An 18,549-nucleotide genomic window follows, 5' to 3' on the forward strand; every position below is an offset into this window, starting at 1 on the left:
AATGATTTTTAATGTTTTGGCTTACCAATTGTTGCTGCAACACACTCATATAAGTTGGGATGGGTAAAAATAAGACTAATAGAATATTCATTTACTGTTTTGAAACATTCCACAATAAGCATGGGAAAGGGAATTGGTAGCAGGTGAGGGCATCATGACCAAAGGCTTAGTCTTTGCAAGCAAAGATGGGTCATGACTCATTACTTTGTGCCAAACTGAGAGAATTGCCAGTCAGAGGAACCTTTCTATGATCCATCTACTATTTTTAAGAATGTGAATAGTTTCTGTGAATCTTGAGAAATCCCAGTCTTTGAAAGGCAAGACCAGAAATTACTGTTAAATCTGTGAGACCTTCGAGCCCCAGGCAGCACTGCATAAGAAACCATCATACTACTGTCATAAATATAGCCACATGAGAGTACAAATTCCACTTGACAGGCCAATAAAGCACACACACTACAAAGTTCCACTGTGGTAGTGCATGCAGAATGAGGCCTGGCATTGTCTTTCTGTAATAACCATGGACTTCCCAAGACAAGATGTCGCCATGATGGCAGCATGTGTCCTCTTTAAAATCCCAAAATATGCTACTGCATCAATGGTACATTCACATATATGCAAGTCACTCATGTCGTAAGCACAGATGCACCTCCATACATGACAGATGCTGGTTTATGCACCTTTTGCTGATAGCACTCTGGGTAGTCCTGTTCATCTTTGACACACAGAACTTGACGTCATTTTATCTGAAAACAAGCTGAAACAAAGACTAATCTGACCACAGCACACGGTTCCACTGTTTTTCGGTGCATTCATGAACTTGGGCCCAGAGAACTAGGCTGTGTTTCTGTAAAGAGTTTATGTTTTTCCTTCTCATTGCGTTTCTTGATGCAGCAGCAGACAGTTTTATGAAGCACTTTTGAGCCAGTGGGGCTGAGTTTATAACAGTATTATGATGGTTTCTCATGTAGTGCCATCTGAGGACTAGAAGGTCACACACATTCAACAGTGGTTTCCGACATTGCCCTACACAGACAGTGATTTCTCTGGATTTCCTAATTTTTTCCACAATATTATGTACTATACTTCTAAACTTTTTGAAAATGGTTTGTAAATCCCTACCTTGATGAATTGTGTGGCTCTAGCAGTAAGTAAGCATTGCAGTGCTCTCTGTACAAGTTGTTGCATGGACACCTGATGCATAAACCTCATTTAAAAGGGTGTGTCTGATCTATCAGAGCTGGTATTTTACTTATACAGTGCAATGCCCACTTTTTTAAACACTCAATTTATGTGCTGAAAGTAGTAAGCCACAATTTATGTGGTTAAAGTAGTAACTCCTCAGTATGAGAAACAGTTGGTGTGATCTATGGTTGTAGTAAGGTACAGTATCTGTATAGTATACACAGTATTATTAAAGTATAAAACATTGGCCAGTTATGTTTTGTGTTCATTTTGGTCCAATGTACTAAATGTAGTGCTTAACTTAAGGATGGACAATACACAGTTAAGCATTAAATGGAAAAACCTAAATCAGCTGTGGGTTATTAATTAAAGGGTTATGGGTTTGAATCCCGTTTGTGCCATGCAGTCACTGTTTGACCCTTTAGCAAGGCCCGTAACACTCTGACCCCAGCTGGGATATGCGATTAAATAATTTTTTTTTACTGTACAGTTTACGCATATCCCGGATTTCCAAGAACTGTAACCTGTTCACATCGATGCGCTTTGAAACTCCAGAACATTTGGGGGCGACAACGCAACGTTAACACAAAAATCAAACACGGATGTCAAATCTGTAAAGTCTGTTTTTGCGAAGTCAACGTCGTACATTACTGCTTGTTGTACATATTTCGTTTGGTTATTTGTTCAGCAAAGTGTTGCAGAATATTATGGAGCCCCGTGCTGCCGAGCAGGTCAGTATCTCCCTCTACCGCAATAAAGTGAGTTTTATGTAGGACATTAGAGTTTCTGTCGTCTCGTGTTTGGCCAATATACATCCAAAAATAAATAAAACTGCATGAACTGACTCTATAGTAAACAAGGAACATACTACAATCAAATATATTTTAAAAAGGTATTCTGTTATTCTGATTTAACGCTATTTATTAAATGCGAGGTTTATCGGCGTCGAAAAACTAAGGGAGCGTCTAAAAAGTACATAAATGGGAGCTGTAGTTACCCAGTAACATGTACCATACGTTGCCACTGTATTTAATCCAACGGTTTGGATATGATAAAAATAAATATTGTGTAAAAATGATAGATGTCAATTTTAATATAATGAATGTTGTAGTAGTTGCTTAGTGACATACTCTACTTACTACAACTACATTATAAAAGTACTACAGTGTGGGTACAGTAATAAATCATATAATGTAAAAAAAACAACAACAACAAATGATTCATTGGGCGAAAGGCAGGAAACTCCCCGGACAGGTTGCCAGTCCATCACAAAACTGACACGCAGACAAAATCGAAAAACATAAATTTTAATATAATGAAGGTTGTAGTAGTTACCTGGTGGGTTGTATTACTTACTACTACTGCATTATAAAATGAAAATCCTACAGCACGGACAATGAATAAATCAGTAAATCATAAAATGTAAAATATTAACAAAATTATTACCTAACAAGCTAACTCCAGTCTTAGCAACAAATCAGCTATAATGTGAAGCTGACTACATAGTTAAATCATTAAACCAATGGCCAAGTGAGACTGGACTTTTAGACCAGTCTACTAATCACAGCAAATGAAAAGTATTAAATGCAGGAGTGGCAATAACTGTGGAACATGTGATTTTATTAAAAAAATATATTTTTAAAGTTTTTTTAGTGTGAGATTAAGTTAACTCCCAAAAAAAGTATATACAAAGGGTGCTTAGGTGGCGCAACAATAAAATACGCTAGGATACCAGAGCTAACATCTCGATCTCATGAGTTTGAATCTTAGCTCTGCTACTGGCAGGTTGGGTGCCAACACGGACATGATTAAGACCTCTGCTGGCTGGTCGATTGAGCTTGCACTCTGGTGGGTAATGGAGATCAGTGCAGAACACTGTTTGCGAGACTAAGCCCCATATGAATTTGTCATAAAGGTGAAAAGAAAGTTTGTCACAGCTCTCTTTGGTCGTGAAGGTCTGCAGCAGTAGAGAGGAAGCAAAATGTAATAGGATAGTTGGATTGGGAGGACAATTAAAAAAAAAAAGCAAAAAAAAAAAAGGTAAATACTGGCCTAACCATAAAATATCCAAAACCTGGTAAAATGCCCCCACTTTACATGCTACTGCAGTTTTAGGAAATACCATATTTTTTCCCGAATGAAACACACATCTTTTAGAGGAATTTTGTTTCACAGTGAAAGAAATTATATTGGTTTTCACAGTAATGCTTCTTATTTGCTTAAAATCTTGTCTTTAACCCAAACATTTTTTAATTTATATAATTTAAAATCATGAACAATAAAAACTATTACACAATAAAGTCACTATTGGGAAAGCCATTTTGCGTCAGTATGAAGTTAGACTGCATGTTAAACCCTTCACATAAAGATCCTGGTGTAATGTTTCTTTTGTTCAGATATTTTGTGTTGTGTTTCTGTATAAACAAGTAATTTAATTATCGGTTTAAAGAAATCAGTTAAAAGAGTTTACTACATGCTGCATACCACACAAATTTGCATCATATTTAAAGTCCAAATTTTGAGGAAAATGATACTTAAATTTTCATATAATAATGTCCCTCTCCTCACAGCCATCTGCTGTAAACACCACAGAGCAGTGTGTACTGCAATCTGAAAAAGAGAACAAGATCCACACCAAGAAGAGCGCATGCAAGACTTCTCAGCAACCCACACAGCCACTGTGCCGTTTTTACTCACAGGGCCGCTGCTATTATGGGAAAAGATGTCGCTTCCTACACCAGAGAGCTACTCTCTTAGAGACAGTGGAGAACAGACCAAAAAAAGAAACCAAAGGTGATGATAAATTCTTAAAGGCACAACAACAGTCAGATACATGTAGAGGTTCTGGAGCAGAGGAGACCCCAGAGCCCAGAGTGACTACCCTAAAGCCCCCTCCAGCTAAACAGGTGCAAACCCACAGGACATGTCGATATTTCCTATCAGGCTTCTGCACCATGGAAGAGCGTTGTCGCTTCTGGCATCCACAGCAGTTACCTCCAGTGGAGGACCAATCTGCAGGACGCAGAGAAAGGACCATAGCTACAGCTCAGCAGCAGCTTAGGCTGGCAGATCTAACTGATGAGATGTCTAAGAAGCTCAGGGAAACTGAAATCACACAGCTGCTAAAAAGATTCCCAAAAGACAAGATAATTGTGCAGGAGAGAGAGGATGGCCAGCTCGCCTATTACAGAGTCACAGTAGAAGCCACAGATCCAGACTGGGTAAATATGGGCATACAATATTTTTTAATACAGTCATGGTAATATTAGCCTTTAAGCAAGTGAGTCTGCCATGTTATTTGCAAACATTAAATTCTAATGGTTACGTGGCTGTTATGTGACTAGCAGGAAGAATGAAAAGCCTGATTTTTTTTTTTTTTTTTACAATTTATTTACAGTATTATTATATTTTGCTTAGTTTAAATTGTTCAAACAATGCTGTGTTATTGTAGAAATTGGCTGTTCACATCAGTATATTATGCTAGCTCAATACCGAAAAGATCTGGATTCAATCTCAACTGTGCTATTGGTCAGCCAGGTGTCTACATAGAAACGATTGGCTGTGTCTGTGGGAGGTGCATAGTCAAAGCCCTGTGATGGATTGGCACCCTGTCTAGGGTAATCCTGCCTTGCTCTCTGTTTTTCCCAATGGAACCAGACCAGCTGCTACCCTGACCAGAATAAAGCATGTAATAAAAATTCAATTTAGCATTAAAATATTTATGCAATGTCATCTTAATTGTTTTATACCAGCAGCAGACTTTTGCATGTGTTATATATATATAAAATAAAAATTCATGAGGGAAATTGCTTGTCTATAAATTTCATCCCTGCGTAGTGCATCCTTGTGTAGTCAATATGCCAAAAAAAACTGTGTTTATTCTTTGCGATTGCTGCTGTCTATTTGCGGAGATTTTACACTGCAGCATTAAGTTTCTCTGCCATGTTTAGCAGGAACAGTTATATAAGAACCAAAAATGGAGCACAGAGTCTCACGGTGGCAGAGATGAAGCACATACAGTTCTGATCAATGGGCTATTGCTATTGATAATAGCTACGTTGCTTTGCTCCTACTTTGCATAAAGTTATACTTTGCCAATATTCATGCTGTCGCCGCCTGGAAAATGAAGGACAAATGGTTGCGTTGTCCTGTTGATTTGCTGTCAGTGTAAATGCAGGGTAAGGCCTGTAAAGTCACACACATTCAGCAGTCATTTCTGGCCTTGCCCTGCACAGACAAAGATTTCTCTGGATTGCCGGAACCTTTTTTCAATTGTGTGTACAGTAGATGTTAAACCTAGATTCTTTGCAACCTTGTGTTCTTTTAACTGATGAACACTTCCCATGAAGTTTGTCACAGAACTGAGAGCCATGACCCCTCATTCTTTGCAAAGACTGATTTTTAAGTGGATCCATTTTTATACCCAATAATAATACCATCACCTATTACCAAGTGTGTTGCAGGCATCAAATTCGAAATTTATTTTTACTTAACACAATTAAGTTGGCCCACCAAAACATTAAGTCATTTCTTTTTACTTTAACAGTTAAAAAGGTTCAAAAGAATTAAGAAATCACAGATTCTTGGTTTTATTGTACTTTACTTTCCCACAAATAAGGTTTGTATTTGAAAATTAACAAAAAATAACAATTATTAATAACAATATTTCAGTCAGTAGTCAGTGGGAGTTTTCAGTAAATCAGACCTTATTTATAGTTGTTTTTTATTTTGAAGTGTACTTTAAGACCTAGTGTAATATAAGATCTAGTTTCTCAATTCACAGTTGTGCTATCTATTTTGCAGCCTTATGACCTTAAAGAAACAATCATCATGGTCAGCTTTCCTGAGAATTACCCCCAAGAGGTGGGCATTTGTACTAAAATTACTTTAACTTTGTTTTTAACTTCAACATTGTATCAGAATTTGATCAAACCACAACTTAAATTCACTTTAAATGTTGTTATTTATATTGTAAAGGTGTTTACAATAGATGTTCCAGAGGATCAAGACTTACCATCAGTAATGGGAAGGTAAAAAAAGCATTTGTGCCCTTTTTGTGTTGTGTTAATTAATACAGCATTTTAATTTAAAATTAAATGGCCACTGCTTTCTCGCACACAGACACATAGAGATGGCATCACGGGAATGGCTTCAGGCCAAGCATGCAACCAATCAGCTAATGGGGAGGTTGGAGCTGCTTTTCCGACCACTTCTGCGCTGGCTGGACCACAACATGGAGAGACTCTTTACTGAGGGCGCTAGGAAGGTGCAATGTTTATTTAGAAACATTAATTACCTGGTTTCATGTACCTGTGCACAATAGTTTGTAAAAATCTTGGGATCTAAAGGCTCCAAGTAGCATTTCTCACTAACGATTGTAGTGAGACACTTTTTAAGGAAATCTCAATCCTTCAGCATACCCAGACATTTTGGACAAATGTATGCTTCCGGCTTTGTGGCAACAGCTCGTAGAAGGCTGTTCCAGCACCAATGCACAAAGCAAAGTCCATAAAGGTATGGCTGGGTGAGTTTGGTGTGAAAGAACTTGATTGGCCTGCACAGAGCCCTGACCTCAACCTCATCCAACAACTTTGGGCTGAACTAGAACAGAGATTGCAAGCCATATCATCCAAAATCCGTGTCTGACCTCACAAATGCTCTTTTTTGGATTTTTGATCTGGTAGATTTTGCAGCATTCATGGCCAAAAATATTTGCACCACTTTTTCCAAAAAACTGTTGGAGTTACAAATTATTTGGTGTTTATTGGTTTGTGTGTTTATTTGGCATTTTAATTTCTTTTGTTTGTGTAATTTCAGATTTGACTTTTTTCTGAGCTTTATTGTGGTCTAACAGCACTGTCTTTTTACAGCTAAAAAAAGAGATTGAACTAGAGAAATCTGGAATACAATTTGTCCCCTATGAGCATCTTAAGGCTGCTGTATATAAGAATCCTGATGCTGAGCTTTCAGCAGAGTCCAAAGAGTCACAAGCAATGGTTTTATCAGAGGAAGAGGAGAAAAATGAGGCTACTGAAGAGAAGAATGGAGACCAGGCTGCGGTTAGCAGCCTAGCAGCAGAAGAAGAAATCAGAGTTGTGACGAACATTGTAAGCAGTGAGCCTCGGAGAGGCACTGAGGTCAGACTTCTGGACCTGAGGCTTGGGGAAGCTACAGCTACTGTAGTGGCATCACAGATTACTGTGTCTCTGCAGTGCAATAGGTAAAGTCTGTTGATCAAGGTTTTTAATCTAGGGCATTTAAAGTAGTTGAGTATGAATAAGCAACCTGAGTTTTGTAAACAATTTATTCCAGTTATCACAGTCACCTCCCCACACAGTTAAACTAACATAGAACAAAGATATTTAAGCATATGGAATATCTCATATTTAAACAGAATTAAAGTAGTAGCTTTTTGAAAAGATTGTGTTTTTTTTATTGTTTAAAATGTGTAGGGTAAAAATATGCTGCTTACATAACATGTTTCATATGTCTGTCAGTTCAGTAAATCTAAAATGTCACACTTTTTTTTTCATCATAGGTGTAAAGTGACCTCTGACCTGACCCTGAGCCAGCAGCTACCTTGTACTGCACAATGTGAGAAGTGTGGTTCAAGGGTCAGTGGCATATTTAGGCCCAGTATGATTCATCACTACTGCAGTGTGTTGGGCTATCTGGACCTGAACATGGCTGCTCCAGTGGATCTGGTCCTTCAGGAATGCAAACTTACTGTGGGGTGCATGAACTGCAACAATGAAGACACAATTGAGGTTTGAGACCACTGTAAAATAGGCCTTATTCAATGTATTTTTTTTTATTTACAAAGTATAATTTATTGCATAATGAATAATAATACATGTTTCTTATATAATATTTAGTTCTGTTTTAACAAGTTTTTTATTTTATACTTTTAGTTTTTTATATTTTTGTAAAAAAAACAAAAAACTTTTTGCTCTTTCTCTCTGTGGTTAGGGTTTGTCCTATGGCCAACACAAGGAAACAAACTGCCAACATTGCCACAGCAAAATCAGCATCTTTGTGGAGGCATCCCAATTTCAATATGTCCAACCCAAAACGAGAACTAACACAGGTTTGTGTCTTCTTGTATCTACTAAATACTGTAGTGGGAAACTGGTTTTGTTTGGGTCACCAATAAGAAGAGAGTTGCAGTACTCCAATCAAGATAACATAAAAGCTTAAACAGTCTTGTGGTCAGAAACACCAGGAGAAACAGAAACAGAGGTGACAAGCAAACAAATACAGCACATTAAATCTAGGACACAAATAACTGGCTGTAGTTAGCAATTTACTCTGACTAAAAGTTTGAAAAAGATTTGGGTAGGTGGTAAATGAACAGAAACAGCATAAGAACTGAACCAACCAATTTCATTGTTATAAATTAAAACGATTTTTAACTCTCACAGGTTAAATTTTACAGGGTACTGTTATTGACACTGGCCAGGTCACCTCCTTTACCTTGACACCTAGGCTTAGCTAGATAATTCTGGCCACTAGGTAGCATCATATTAAGATGGAGGTAATCTCCTAATTTTCAGATAGTCTCAGAAATTAGTAAGCTCCGTTCTTAAAGTGTTTAGTCTAAGAATGCTTCATGTTCGTTAAAAATCTATACAGTAAGTAGCTACTGGGATTAAATTTAGTTATCATCCAAATGACCATCTGGTATATAAATTTGCAAACTACACTACATTCACTTACACATACACACACTATGAGTCAAAAAGGGACCTCTGTACCTTCACCCATAATTTTGGCAATTGTTGATCACCTTTTAAGATTCTTTCACTGTTTGACACAACAATGTAATTTTACTTATTTAAAATATGTAGTTACCATGACAACCATTTGTGTTTCTGCTCAACAGCAGCAGACGACAATATTGTAACATAAGATAAAATGCTTTTTACTACCAGACAGAACTTTGATATGCTCAAATGTTATAAATTGTATGAGATTACTTGCTGAATTTTCAGAGAAAATAAAAAATTGCTGCGTAAGATCTGTAAAACCGATAGCTACAAAAGACCAAAGCGAAGTGGCCAACTGAAAAGTGTGGATGCCGATGACATTAAAAACTGGTGCTCAGCCAGGAGGACAAACCTCGGTCAACATGTCACATTTTTTTGGAAACTGGACAGATGTGCCTTTTGTGACTCACAATGTACATTCATTGGTCATTTCATGGTCTACACCTATTTCATCTACAATTACTGACTGTAACATCTGTTGCTCTTTACACTTCACTGCAGCGTTGTACATAGTGCTTTAACCAAAAACATAAAGCCAACAGCACCATGTTATAAAATGTCCACTGATAAAAGGCTAGAAGAGGATAAACATTTTCCATAAATAAAAGTAGCTGTTGTCTTTGTAACTGTGTACTTCTTTACTGTGAAACCCTTAAACAATATAAACGTACACTCAGAACCAAAAAAGCTCAGTACACCCAAAAACAACTAACAATTATTGAACAATCAATCAACACACATCAATTCTGGGACAATTGGAATAAATTAAAACATAGAGAACAGGAAGAATTGGCCATTCAGGATGGGGATATCTGGACAACCCATTTCCAATCACTCTTTAAAAATGTAGAATTAGATTCAAATCCTGAACAAAATTAAATTATTAGTAGACTAGAGGAACTAGAACGAGCTATTAAAAACCACCAGAATCCTCTAGACTCTCTCATTACTGAGCAGGAACTTAAAGACAACATTAAAAAAAGAAATCATCAGGACCTGACGGGATCCTGAATGAAATGATCAAACACAGCAGCTCCAAATTTCACCTGGCAATGTTAAAAGTCTTTAACCTGGTTTTGAGCGTCGGTTCCTTCCCTGAAATCTGGAATCAAGGTCTCATAACACCCATCTACAAAAGTGGAGATAAATTCGACCCTAATAATTATCGGGGCATCTGTGCGAGCAGCAATTTGGGGAAGTTATTCTGTAGTATTATTAACTCACGATTATTACACTTCCTTACCGAACACAACGTCCTGAGTAAAAGTCAGATTGGATTTCTACCAAATTACCGCACTACCGATCATATTTACACCCTACACACTCTGATCGAAAAATATGTAGTTCAAAATAACTCTAAAATATTTGCATGTTTTATTGATTTTAAAAAAGCTTTTGATTCCATTTGGCATGAAGGATTGTTTTATAAAATGTTGGAGAGTGGTGTAGGGGGTAAAACATATGATCTTATTAAATCCATGTACACAGAAAACCAGTGCGGAATAAGAATTGGCAGTAAGAGAACACATCTCATCTCTCAGGAGTGTGGAGTGAGACAGGGCTGCTGTTTAAGTCCAACTCTATTTAACATCTATATTAATGAATTGGCCTCCATGTTAGAGCACTCAGCCACGCCCGGTCTCACTCTACACGACTCAGAGATTAAACTCCTGCTGTATGCAGATGATCTGGTCCTGCTGTCTCCCAGCGCTCAGGGTCTCCAGCACAAACTGGACCTGCTGCAGCAGTACTGTCAGACCTGGGCCCTGACAGTCAACCTCAAAAAGACCAAAATTACGACCTTCCAGAAAAGAGCCAGATCTCAGGGAACCAAACACACATTTAAATTAGGACATCATGAAAGTGAGCACACTAAAGATTATACTTACCTCGGACTAAACATCAGTTCCACAGGAAACTTTAACCCGGCAGTAAACGAACTGAGACAAAAAGCTCACAGGGCCTTCTACGCCATAAAACGTCAAACATTCGTAGAAATTCCGATTAGAATCTGGCTTAAAATTTTTGAATCAATAATTGAAGCGATTGCTCTATATGGCAGTGAAGTTTGGGGTTCGCTTACACATAATCAATTCCGTAATTGGTACAAACATCCATTAGAGACCCTGCACACAGAGTTCTGTAAAAGCATCCTAAAGGTGCACAGACACACAACGAACAATGCGCGCAGGGCAGAATTAGGCCGATTTCCTCTAATTATAAACATACAGAGAAGAGCAATCAACTTCTGGAACCATCTAAATGAGAGCGACCCCCAATCTTATCATTATAAAGCCCTAAAACACCAAGAGCTGAGCAAACATACCGGTCCCCTCATCCAACTGGTCCTGAGTCACTGCACCGATACACCACTAACACACAGACACTCTAATAACACACACAGATACACCACTAACACACACCCATACATTACTAACACACAAAGATACACCACTAACACACACAGACACTGTAATAACACACGCTGACACACCACTAACACACACTAACACAATAAAGACTCAAGAACAGGAGAAATCTGCAAACCCAATTAGAATAAACCAAATTACACAAAGACTCAGAACTAAATATCTGAATTATTGGGAAACTGAAACTAAAACAAAGTAAAATGCGGTGTTATTTGGCCCTAAACAGACACTACAGTACAGCAGATTGTCTGAGCACAGTATCCGACCCTAAATTAAGAAACACCCTGACGAGGTACAGACTGAGCGCACACGACCTGGCCGTGGAGACGGGGCGACACACCCGGTCCTGGCTGCCCCGGGAGGAGAGGTTGTGTCAGCACTGCACTCTCAGTACAGTAGAGACGGAGCTGCACTTCCTCACCCGGTGTACCAAGTACCACCACATCCGCTCCCAATTCTTCCCTAAATTTAACAACATTATCCCCAACTTTACCTCCCTCCCAGACCCTGACAAACTGCCCCACCTACTGGGGGAGTACAGAGAGAGCTGCACACTAGCAGCACTCTATACTCACACCTGCCACCAGGTGAGGGACAGTGGGTGACCATGTCTCATAAACACAGATATGCTGCCGCACCTGATTCACTGTTGCCAGTACAACAGTGATTACAGTTCTTTTAATGGTCCACCATTGAATTAACAGCTGGTTGTCAGGGTCTTGTTAGGGGTCCCTTTTCATTGATGGATGGACTAGAGGGAGGTGACCAACAGATGAGCTACAGGTAGTAATTGTATAACTACAAAGTGCATTTAGAGCCTGGTCCACAAATAATAGTAATCCTAAAAAACAGCCTAAAAAAAGGCTGTAAAAACATTCATTGCTTATCTTTTTGGTCATTTAAACATATTAACAAGCAACCTTTTTTAAAAGTATGTTGATTAAAAGACAAAACCTTAGTCATGAAATAAAATATTTATATTTCAGTTAAAGAATTTTTTTCAATTTTATTTAATATTTGCTGGTACTTAAAGTCCATGATGCCATGTATCCAAATATTTAATGCAGGGATGTACAAGTCCACATCATCATAGATCCACTAACATACTTCACCGTGGGGATTAAGTACTTTTCTGCAATGGCTACCTTTGTCACACCAAACATGTCAAAAAGCTTTGTTTTAGTCTTATATAACCATATCACACTGTTCCACTCAAAGTTCCAGTGCCATCTGGCAAACTCTTAAGTTTGTTGGTCTTTAATGGCAGGCTTTCTTCTGGCTATGTGGGTGGCATGTGATTGTAGTTAGGGAAATGTTCTGACCACAAACCTAATGTGTGTAGATCACCAGCTGTGCTGTAGAAAATTTTTGGCCACTGGAATCATTCTTCACTGTGTGACAGTATAGACATACCTTCTCCTCCAGGCAGATTCATAAAATGTTTAGTTGAATGAAACTTTTGGTGATTTTTAACTATTAAATCTATTTTTTTGTAGCCATTTCTTGATTTGTGCTGCTCATGAATCCTTTTGTTGCACATTATTGCTACATTCTCTGGCCTTTTTCATGGTAAATGATAACTGAGAGATTAGGTATGTGTTTTAGCTCATACTCATAAGGCACAAATATGTTCTTTGACTCTTAAAGGTGAAAGGGATTCTGCTCAACATGGTTGCAGATACATAAGAGACCCTGCAGTTCAGCAAGGGAAACCCCTGCCAGAAAAGGGTGCCTGCAAGCATTATAAACAAAGTCATCGCTGGCTAAGGTAACCATAATGACCATTTAACCCATAAGGCTCCAGTTTTTTTATCTCTTCTTTAATATTCTTTAATAATAGACACTGGTGTTGCCAACAGTATATTCAGCTAACGAGGTGAAACATGCATAGTCATTTATGATTTTTTGGCAAACAGTTTTTAGGCATGACTTTTTGGGTGTTTATATCTTTAAAAGACAGTAGACAGTCCACAACAGGCACTTCTAATCTTAATGGATCAAGGCTTTCCCAGTATACTCGACTGGGCCTGGAAAGTCCACCTGACAAAACATTTTACTTGAAACCTAGAGCCTCTTGTTTTATTTGAGTACTACCTGTTTAAATTCTTTTTCACATCAGGTTCCCCTGCTGTGGCCGGGCATACCCCTGTGATTTGTGCCATGACGAGGATCAGGATCATCTTATGGAACTGGCGACAAGAATGATTTGTGGCTTTTGTGCCAAGGAACAGGTGAGCTTGGTATAATTCAAGTCTAGTATTTTCCACAAGTTCTACTGTATATTTGAGCTGCTGTAGGCATCATGGGTTTCACATACTCATAACCAGCTATCCAGAGAGGAGGAGTTCATCTGCAGAATTAAACTATTTCACTTGCTAATTTGTGGTTGATATTTCCTATAGCCATACAGCAATGGCAAGCCATGTTTTGGCTGTGGAGGAATGATGACCAAAGGAAGCCATACAAGTCACTGGGAGGGAGGATTTGGCTGCAGGAACAAAATAATAATGAACAGGTACATGTTATTTCTGCATTTTGTTAAAGCAGACAGTACAATATATTGCTATGATTGACTGCTGCACTTTACTAAGGCAAAAGGCATTTTACTATTAAACCTGTTTTAACCAATTTACATTTTTTGCATGTACTCTTTCTCTACACAGGAATGACCGTCAAAAATACAGCAACACATGCAAAACAGTGTCAAGAAAAGCGAAGAGTGAAAAGTAGACACTGAATGTTTGATTAGACTATGGTAAATGGTAGACTATATGCTATGTTCTGTAAGAGGTTAAGCAGGATGAGGTAAATCATGTTCACATGCTAATGTTTGGGCTAAATGCAAGAAGACAACACGTGAAAAACTACAAGCGGACTAACAATAAAAACATAAAAATAATCGCTAATTTATTGGAGGGCACAGCGAGATTGCAAGCTCTCAAGTTCAAATCTCAGCTCTGCTATCAGCCAGCTGGGTGCCTGCACAGACACATGATTGGCTGTGTGTATGTTGGGGGCAACAGTGGCAAAAACAGGGTTCCTTGTGGCGGGGCAACTACAACCTCTGATAATCGGTCAAGGTGTCTGCACAGGGGTGGCTAATTATGAATGGCAGTGCGTGGCTCACCACATGCAATATGACCCTGCACCTACATGTGAAAAGAAGCAGCTAAGAGAGAGAAAAGCTCCACTTTTAATAAGCTCCATAATTGGATTGGGGGAAAACAGGCAATAAAGAATAAAAAAAATAAAAATGTACTGCAAGTGCAACAAGTACATGATTTAAACATGCATCGATTGTGTGTGTGTGTGTGTGTGTGTGTGTGTCGGGGGGGCGGTTAAAATCAACCATTGATTTAAAAAAAAAAATTTCACAAATTAATTTTGCAATTCATATAAAATCTCTTGTTTATTGCACAAAATTGCAAACAGTGAAGCTTATATTAAATGGGTAATTCTTTCACTGTTCCAGGATTAATAGCAGACATTTTATTTATAGAAATCTCCCCCGGGCCACATCCAGCCTTTTGGCTGGCCCCAGCCGGCCCTCATGAGGTCAGTGGTAATTGGAAATCAGCATAAAAAAAGGGATATATCTCACTTGCAATACGAAGGTAATACAAAATAGGGACGGTCAAAATAGGGAAGGTAATTTTTTAATACAAAATAGGGACTGATATTTTTAAATTTACGTAAGTTTCCATTTACTTCTGTGTGTATGTACCCAGCTTCATCATAATGTTTTGGCGAACAGAACTGTGACTGATAGAGACGGTAGAAATTTTTAACAAAACAAGAACTTAAGTATTTATTTACTGAGGTCAGATGTAAAGCTGTTTATGGATTGCAGTTTATAGTACTATAGCCATTACAGTACTAAACACAGAAAAACAAAAGAACTTGAATGATGCAGAACGGTCACATCTGAAGCTTTGTTATCTAAACTGCAAAAGCAACAAGGACTTATTATTAAGTTTTACACATCCAGAACTGGAGCAGTCAAGAAAAGCTTTGTGATACCCAGAAATAATATCCAACAAGAACAAAGAAACAGCAAAGGGGTAATTAGACTTCAAACTAAATATCAATAGAACTTTGTTTATAATTAATTTAAAATCCTGCACATTTGTTCACACCTTTTGTCATGAAAGTTGATTAAATACTGAAATAATGTTGAAGTTTTTACTCTGCCTGCTTCTCATTTTTATTGCCTAATTTTAACATCTACTCTTAGCAGTAACAGCTTATCAGAACAATTTACAGCTTTTTATGAAAAGATAGAAATAATACAGGGTGGGGCATAAAGATCTCCCACATTTGGAGTGGGCACCGTATGGGCTGTAGTGGCAGTAGAGAGGCGGGACAGGTTTCATTCGGTAGGCTAGGCTCTACCATTTTGTTGAAATGTTGGAGAACTTTCTGCGCCCGAAACTGGATGACTTGGACACAGAACATGTATGGTTTCAGCAGGATGGGGCCACAGCTCACACAGCACGACGTTCGCTTGGAGTGTTGAGGGAAATATTTCCTGGGCATTTGATCTCTTTAAGGGGAGACGTGGGGTGGCCGGCAAGGTCACCAGATTTAAGCCCTTGTGACTTTTTCCTTTGGGGATACCTAAAGGAAAAGGTTTTCCGACATCGTCCTCGAACTCTTGAGGATTTGAAGGAAAGGATCCGAGAGGAAATCGACGCAATACCACCTGAGATGACACGGAGAGTCTTGGAGAACTTCCGGGAACGACTCCATCAATGTATTGCCAACAACGGCCGCCATTTGTCTGATATAATTTTTAAAACCCATTAAAACAAAACTGTTTTTTATGTACTTTTCAGAAATATAAGCATTTTTTTTCTAGATAGTTGGGTTATTTTGGTAGATTCATTCAAAATGTGGGAGATCTTTATGCCCCACCCTGTATTAAGCAGAATTAAGGTCAGCCTATTGGCCTGGTCCTCCACAACAGTCCCAGTGTCTCATGTGGCCCCTTGGAAAAATTAATTGCCCACCCCTGGTGTAGAACATATGATTGGATTGGCTACTCAAAATTGCCCCTACGTGCAAGTGTATAATGCCTAAACGGTTCCATCCAATTATTAAATGCAAAACCTTTCATGATCCTGACCTGTAACATGCATTTAGCTGAAATAATAAAGGACACCGATGCAGAGGAAATAATATGATCTTAATAATGTGATTAAATTAGGGCTGTCAAACGATTAAAAATTTTAATCGCGATTAATCTCAGAATTTCATATAGTTAATCGCGATTAATCGCATTAAAAAAAATCTGTGTAAATGTTATAGAAAACAAGGATTTTTAAGTGAAATGTTACAGTTAAAATGGTGAACACATTTTATGCTAAATGTACTGATGTTAAAAACTGCTGGGACAAGAGAAAACTGTTTTATTCACTCACATACTAGGCAGTAATACTATCCAGTGGTTTAATGGACGTTTCTACACGAACTGAGTGTGTTTAGACTAGGGTGGCCAGATTCATAGTAACAAAAAGGAGGACATTACACCCCAAAAAGCCGGACATCATATTAGGAACAGGGGGACATGCTACTGCAACACACAGAATGAATCCAGAACCCATATAACAGAGTTTTTGACCAATTTAAGCAAGAATTATATAACAAATGACTGTTTTACTCACTAAATGTTGTGTCTTTTCATATTTAGGTCCGTTCATCGCTGCCTCAAAAGTTTACTTTTTGGCATTTTCACCGCGTTCCTGATCATGAGAGCTGAGTGTTTACAAAACAGAGAGGGCGGGCGAAATTCAACCACCCAATCACAGACTAGCATTTAGAGGGCGGACCTTCTCCGATTGGCCAGTGGTAGCTCTATAAGGAGTCAAATGAGGCTGTTAAACCAATGAAATACAAAGCATTTGTTTCGACATGTACCTGAGCCAATGGTAAATAATATTGATCAAAAATGAAACCAGTTCACTCCAAAAGGAGGATTTTTAAGTGTCCGTCCTAGCGTTGCGTGAATGGAGGACTGGCAGCTTCTTTATTATGCAAGTGCATTACTACGACACTACGCCGCTCGGTTACATTATATGTTAACAAACCGCAAATGAAAAACGGTGGCAAGTCCGACATTAAAACGTTTGTTCTACCAGTCAAGTCTCAACATGAACTAGAATTTGCGTTAACGGCACTAATTTTTATAATCGCGTTAAATTGAGATTGCGTTAATGCGTTATTATCGCGTTAACTTCGACAGCCCTAGATTAAATAAATGCTTTAGGGAAATTCTGACTGTACTGTGGGAATGCATGAGCAGTTCTTGGGAAAAGTCACTTGTATTATTGAACTAAGTGTCAGGTAGGGCTGGGCGATATGGATCAAAAATAATATCTCGATATTTTTTTCTGAATGGCGATATACGATATATATCTCGATATTTTTTTATCCCATAAGGTAATAACAAAAAGACACTTCTGAGACAAAGCTACATGTTCCAATTTTTTTACAGGCACTTTTATTAATATTCATGCTGGGGAAGCTTCACACAAGAACTATTTTTCCTTAAAAAAAAAAAAAGAGCTATTCTAAGAAAAAAAAAGTTGTTTTCTAAGGCATCTCCTGTTGTGTAATGTGAATTACAAATATATTGTCTGGCCCTTTAAGAATGTTAAGTGTACTATAGGGTGCAGGGAGCGAGTGTGTAGGGAAGATTAACCCCCCCACCCCACCCCCACATGTTTGGACTTTATACATTATTTTATGTATATGTCGCCATAACATTTACATTAATTTTTTTTAACGTATAGAACTCAGTTCTGTAATACAGGCAGAATTAATCGTTCATGTTACTGTGTAACTATTACAACATTTAATGCATTTTAATCAGCGTTCTGCTTCATGCTTCATGTTTATTGGCCCGACAACAAGAAATACTATAATAGAAGATAAATAAATAAATGACGTGTCGGACGTCGGGCAATCGTCCAGTATAAACTAACACGACCACGTACAACATCCAGTACAGAAATCCCCATAATGTTTGTATTTACAGATAGAGCAAATACATGCACATCACATATACAAACACAAGAGTCAGAACAACAGGAGACGCACCGTTACGTTATTATTACTTTCTCAACACTTAATGTGAAGTAAATACGTGCATGTCAGCGTGTGCATGCGCT

General features: G+C 38.2%; 2 protein-coding genes across 2 annotated transcripts in view; one reads left to right on the top strand and one right to left on the bottom strand.

Moving 5' to 3' along the window:
• Window positions 1–17,144, bottom strand: part of tspan3a (tetraspanin 3a) — a 43,294-nt gene extending 26,150 nt beyond the window's left edge. The window contains exon 1 of the mRNA XM_063004085.1: window positions 17,044–17,144. Within this exon, the coding sequence (XP_062860155.1) occupies window positions 17,044–17,079 (36 nt within the window). The 5' untranslated portion in view covers window positions 17,080–17,144. The remainder of the gene's footprint in view (window positions 1–17,043) is intronic.
• On the top strand, window positions 1,842–15,558 carry si:dkey-24l11.2 (uncharacterized protein LOC100034462 homolog). The gene is made up of 12 exons (XM_063004083.1): window positions 1,842–1,916; window positions 3,756–4,406; window positions 5,989–6,048; window positions 6,163–6,215; window positions 6,307–6,451; window positions 7,056–7,405; window positions 7,724–7,952; window positions 8,155–8,272; window positions 13,028–13,148; window positions 13,500–13,611; window positions 13,783–13,895; window positions 14,044–15,558. Exons 1-12 carry the CDS (start codon window positions 1,893–1,895, stop codon window positions 14,108–14,110), a joined length of 2,043 nt encoding a protein of 680 aa, XP_062860153.1. The 5' UTR covers window positions 1,842–1,892; the 3' UTR covers window positions 14,111–15,558.
• Window positions 17,145–18,549: the final 1,405 nt, after the last annotated feature.

The sequence above is a fragment of the Trichomycterus rosablanca genome, chromosome 11 (assembly GCF_030014385.1).
Source record: "Trichomycterus rosablanca isolate fTriRos1 chromosome 11, fTriRos1.hap1, whole genome shotgun sequence".
NCBI classification, from domain to species: Eukaryota; Metazoa; Chordata; class Actinopteri; order Siluriformes; family Trichomycteridae; genus Trichomycterus; species Trichomycterus rosablanca.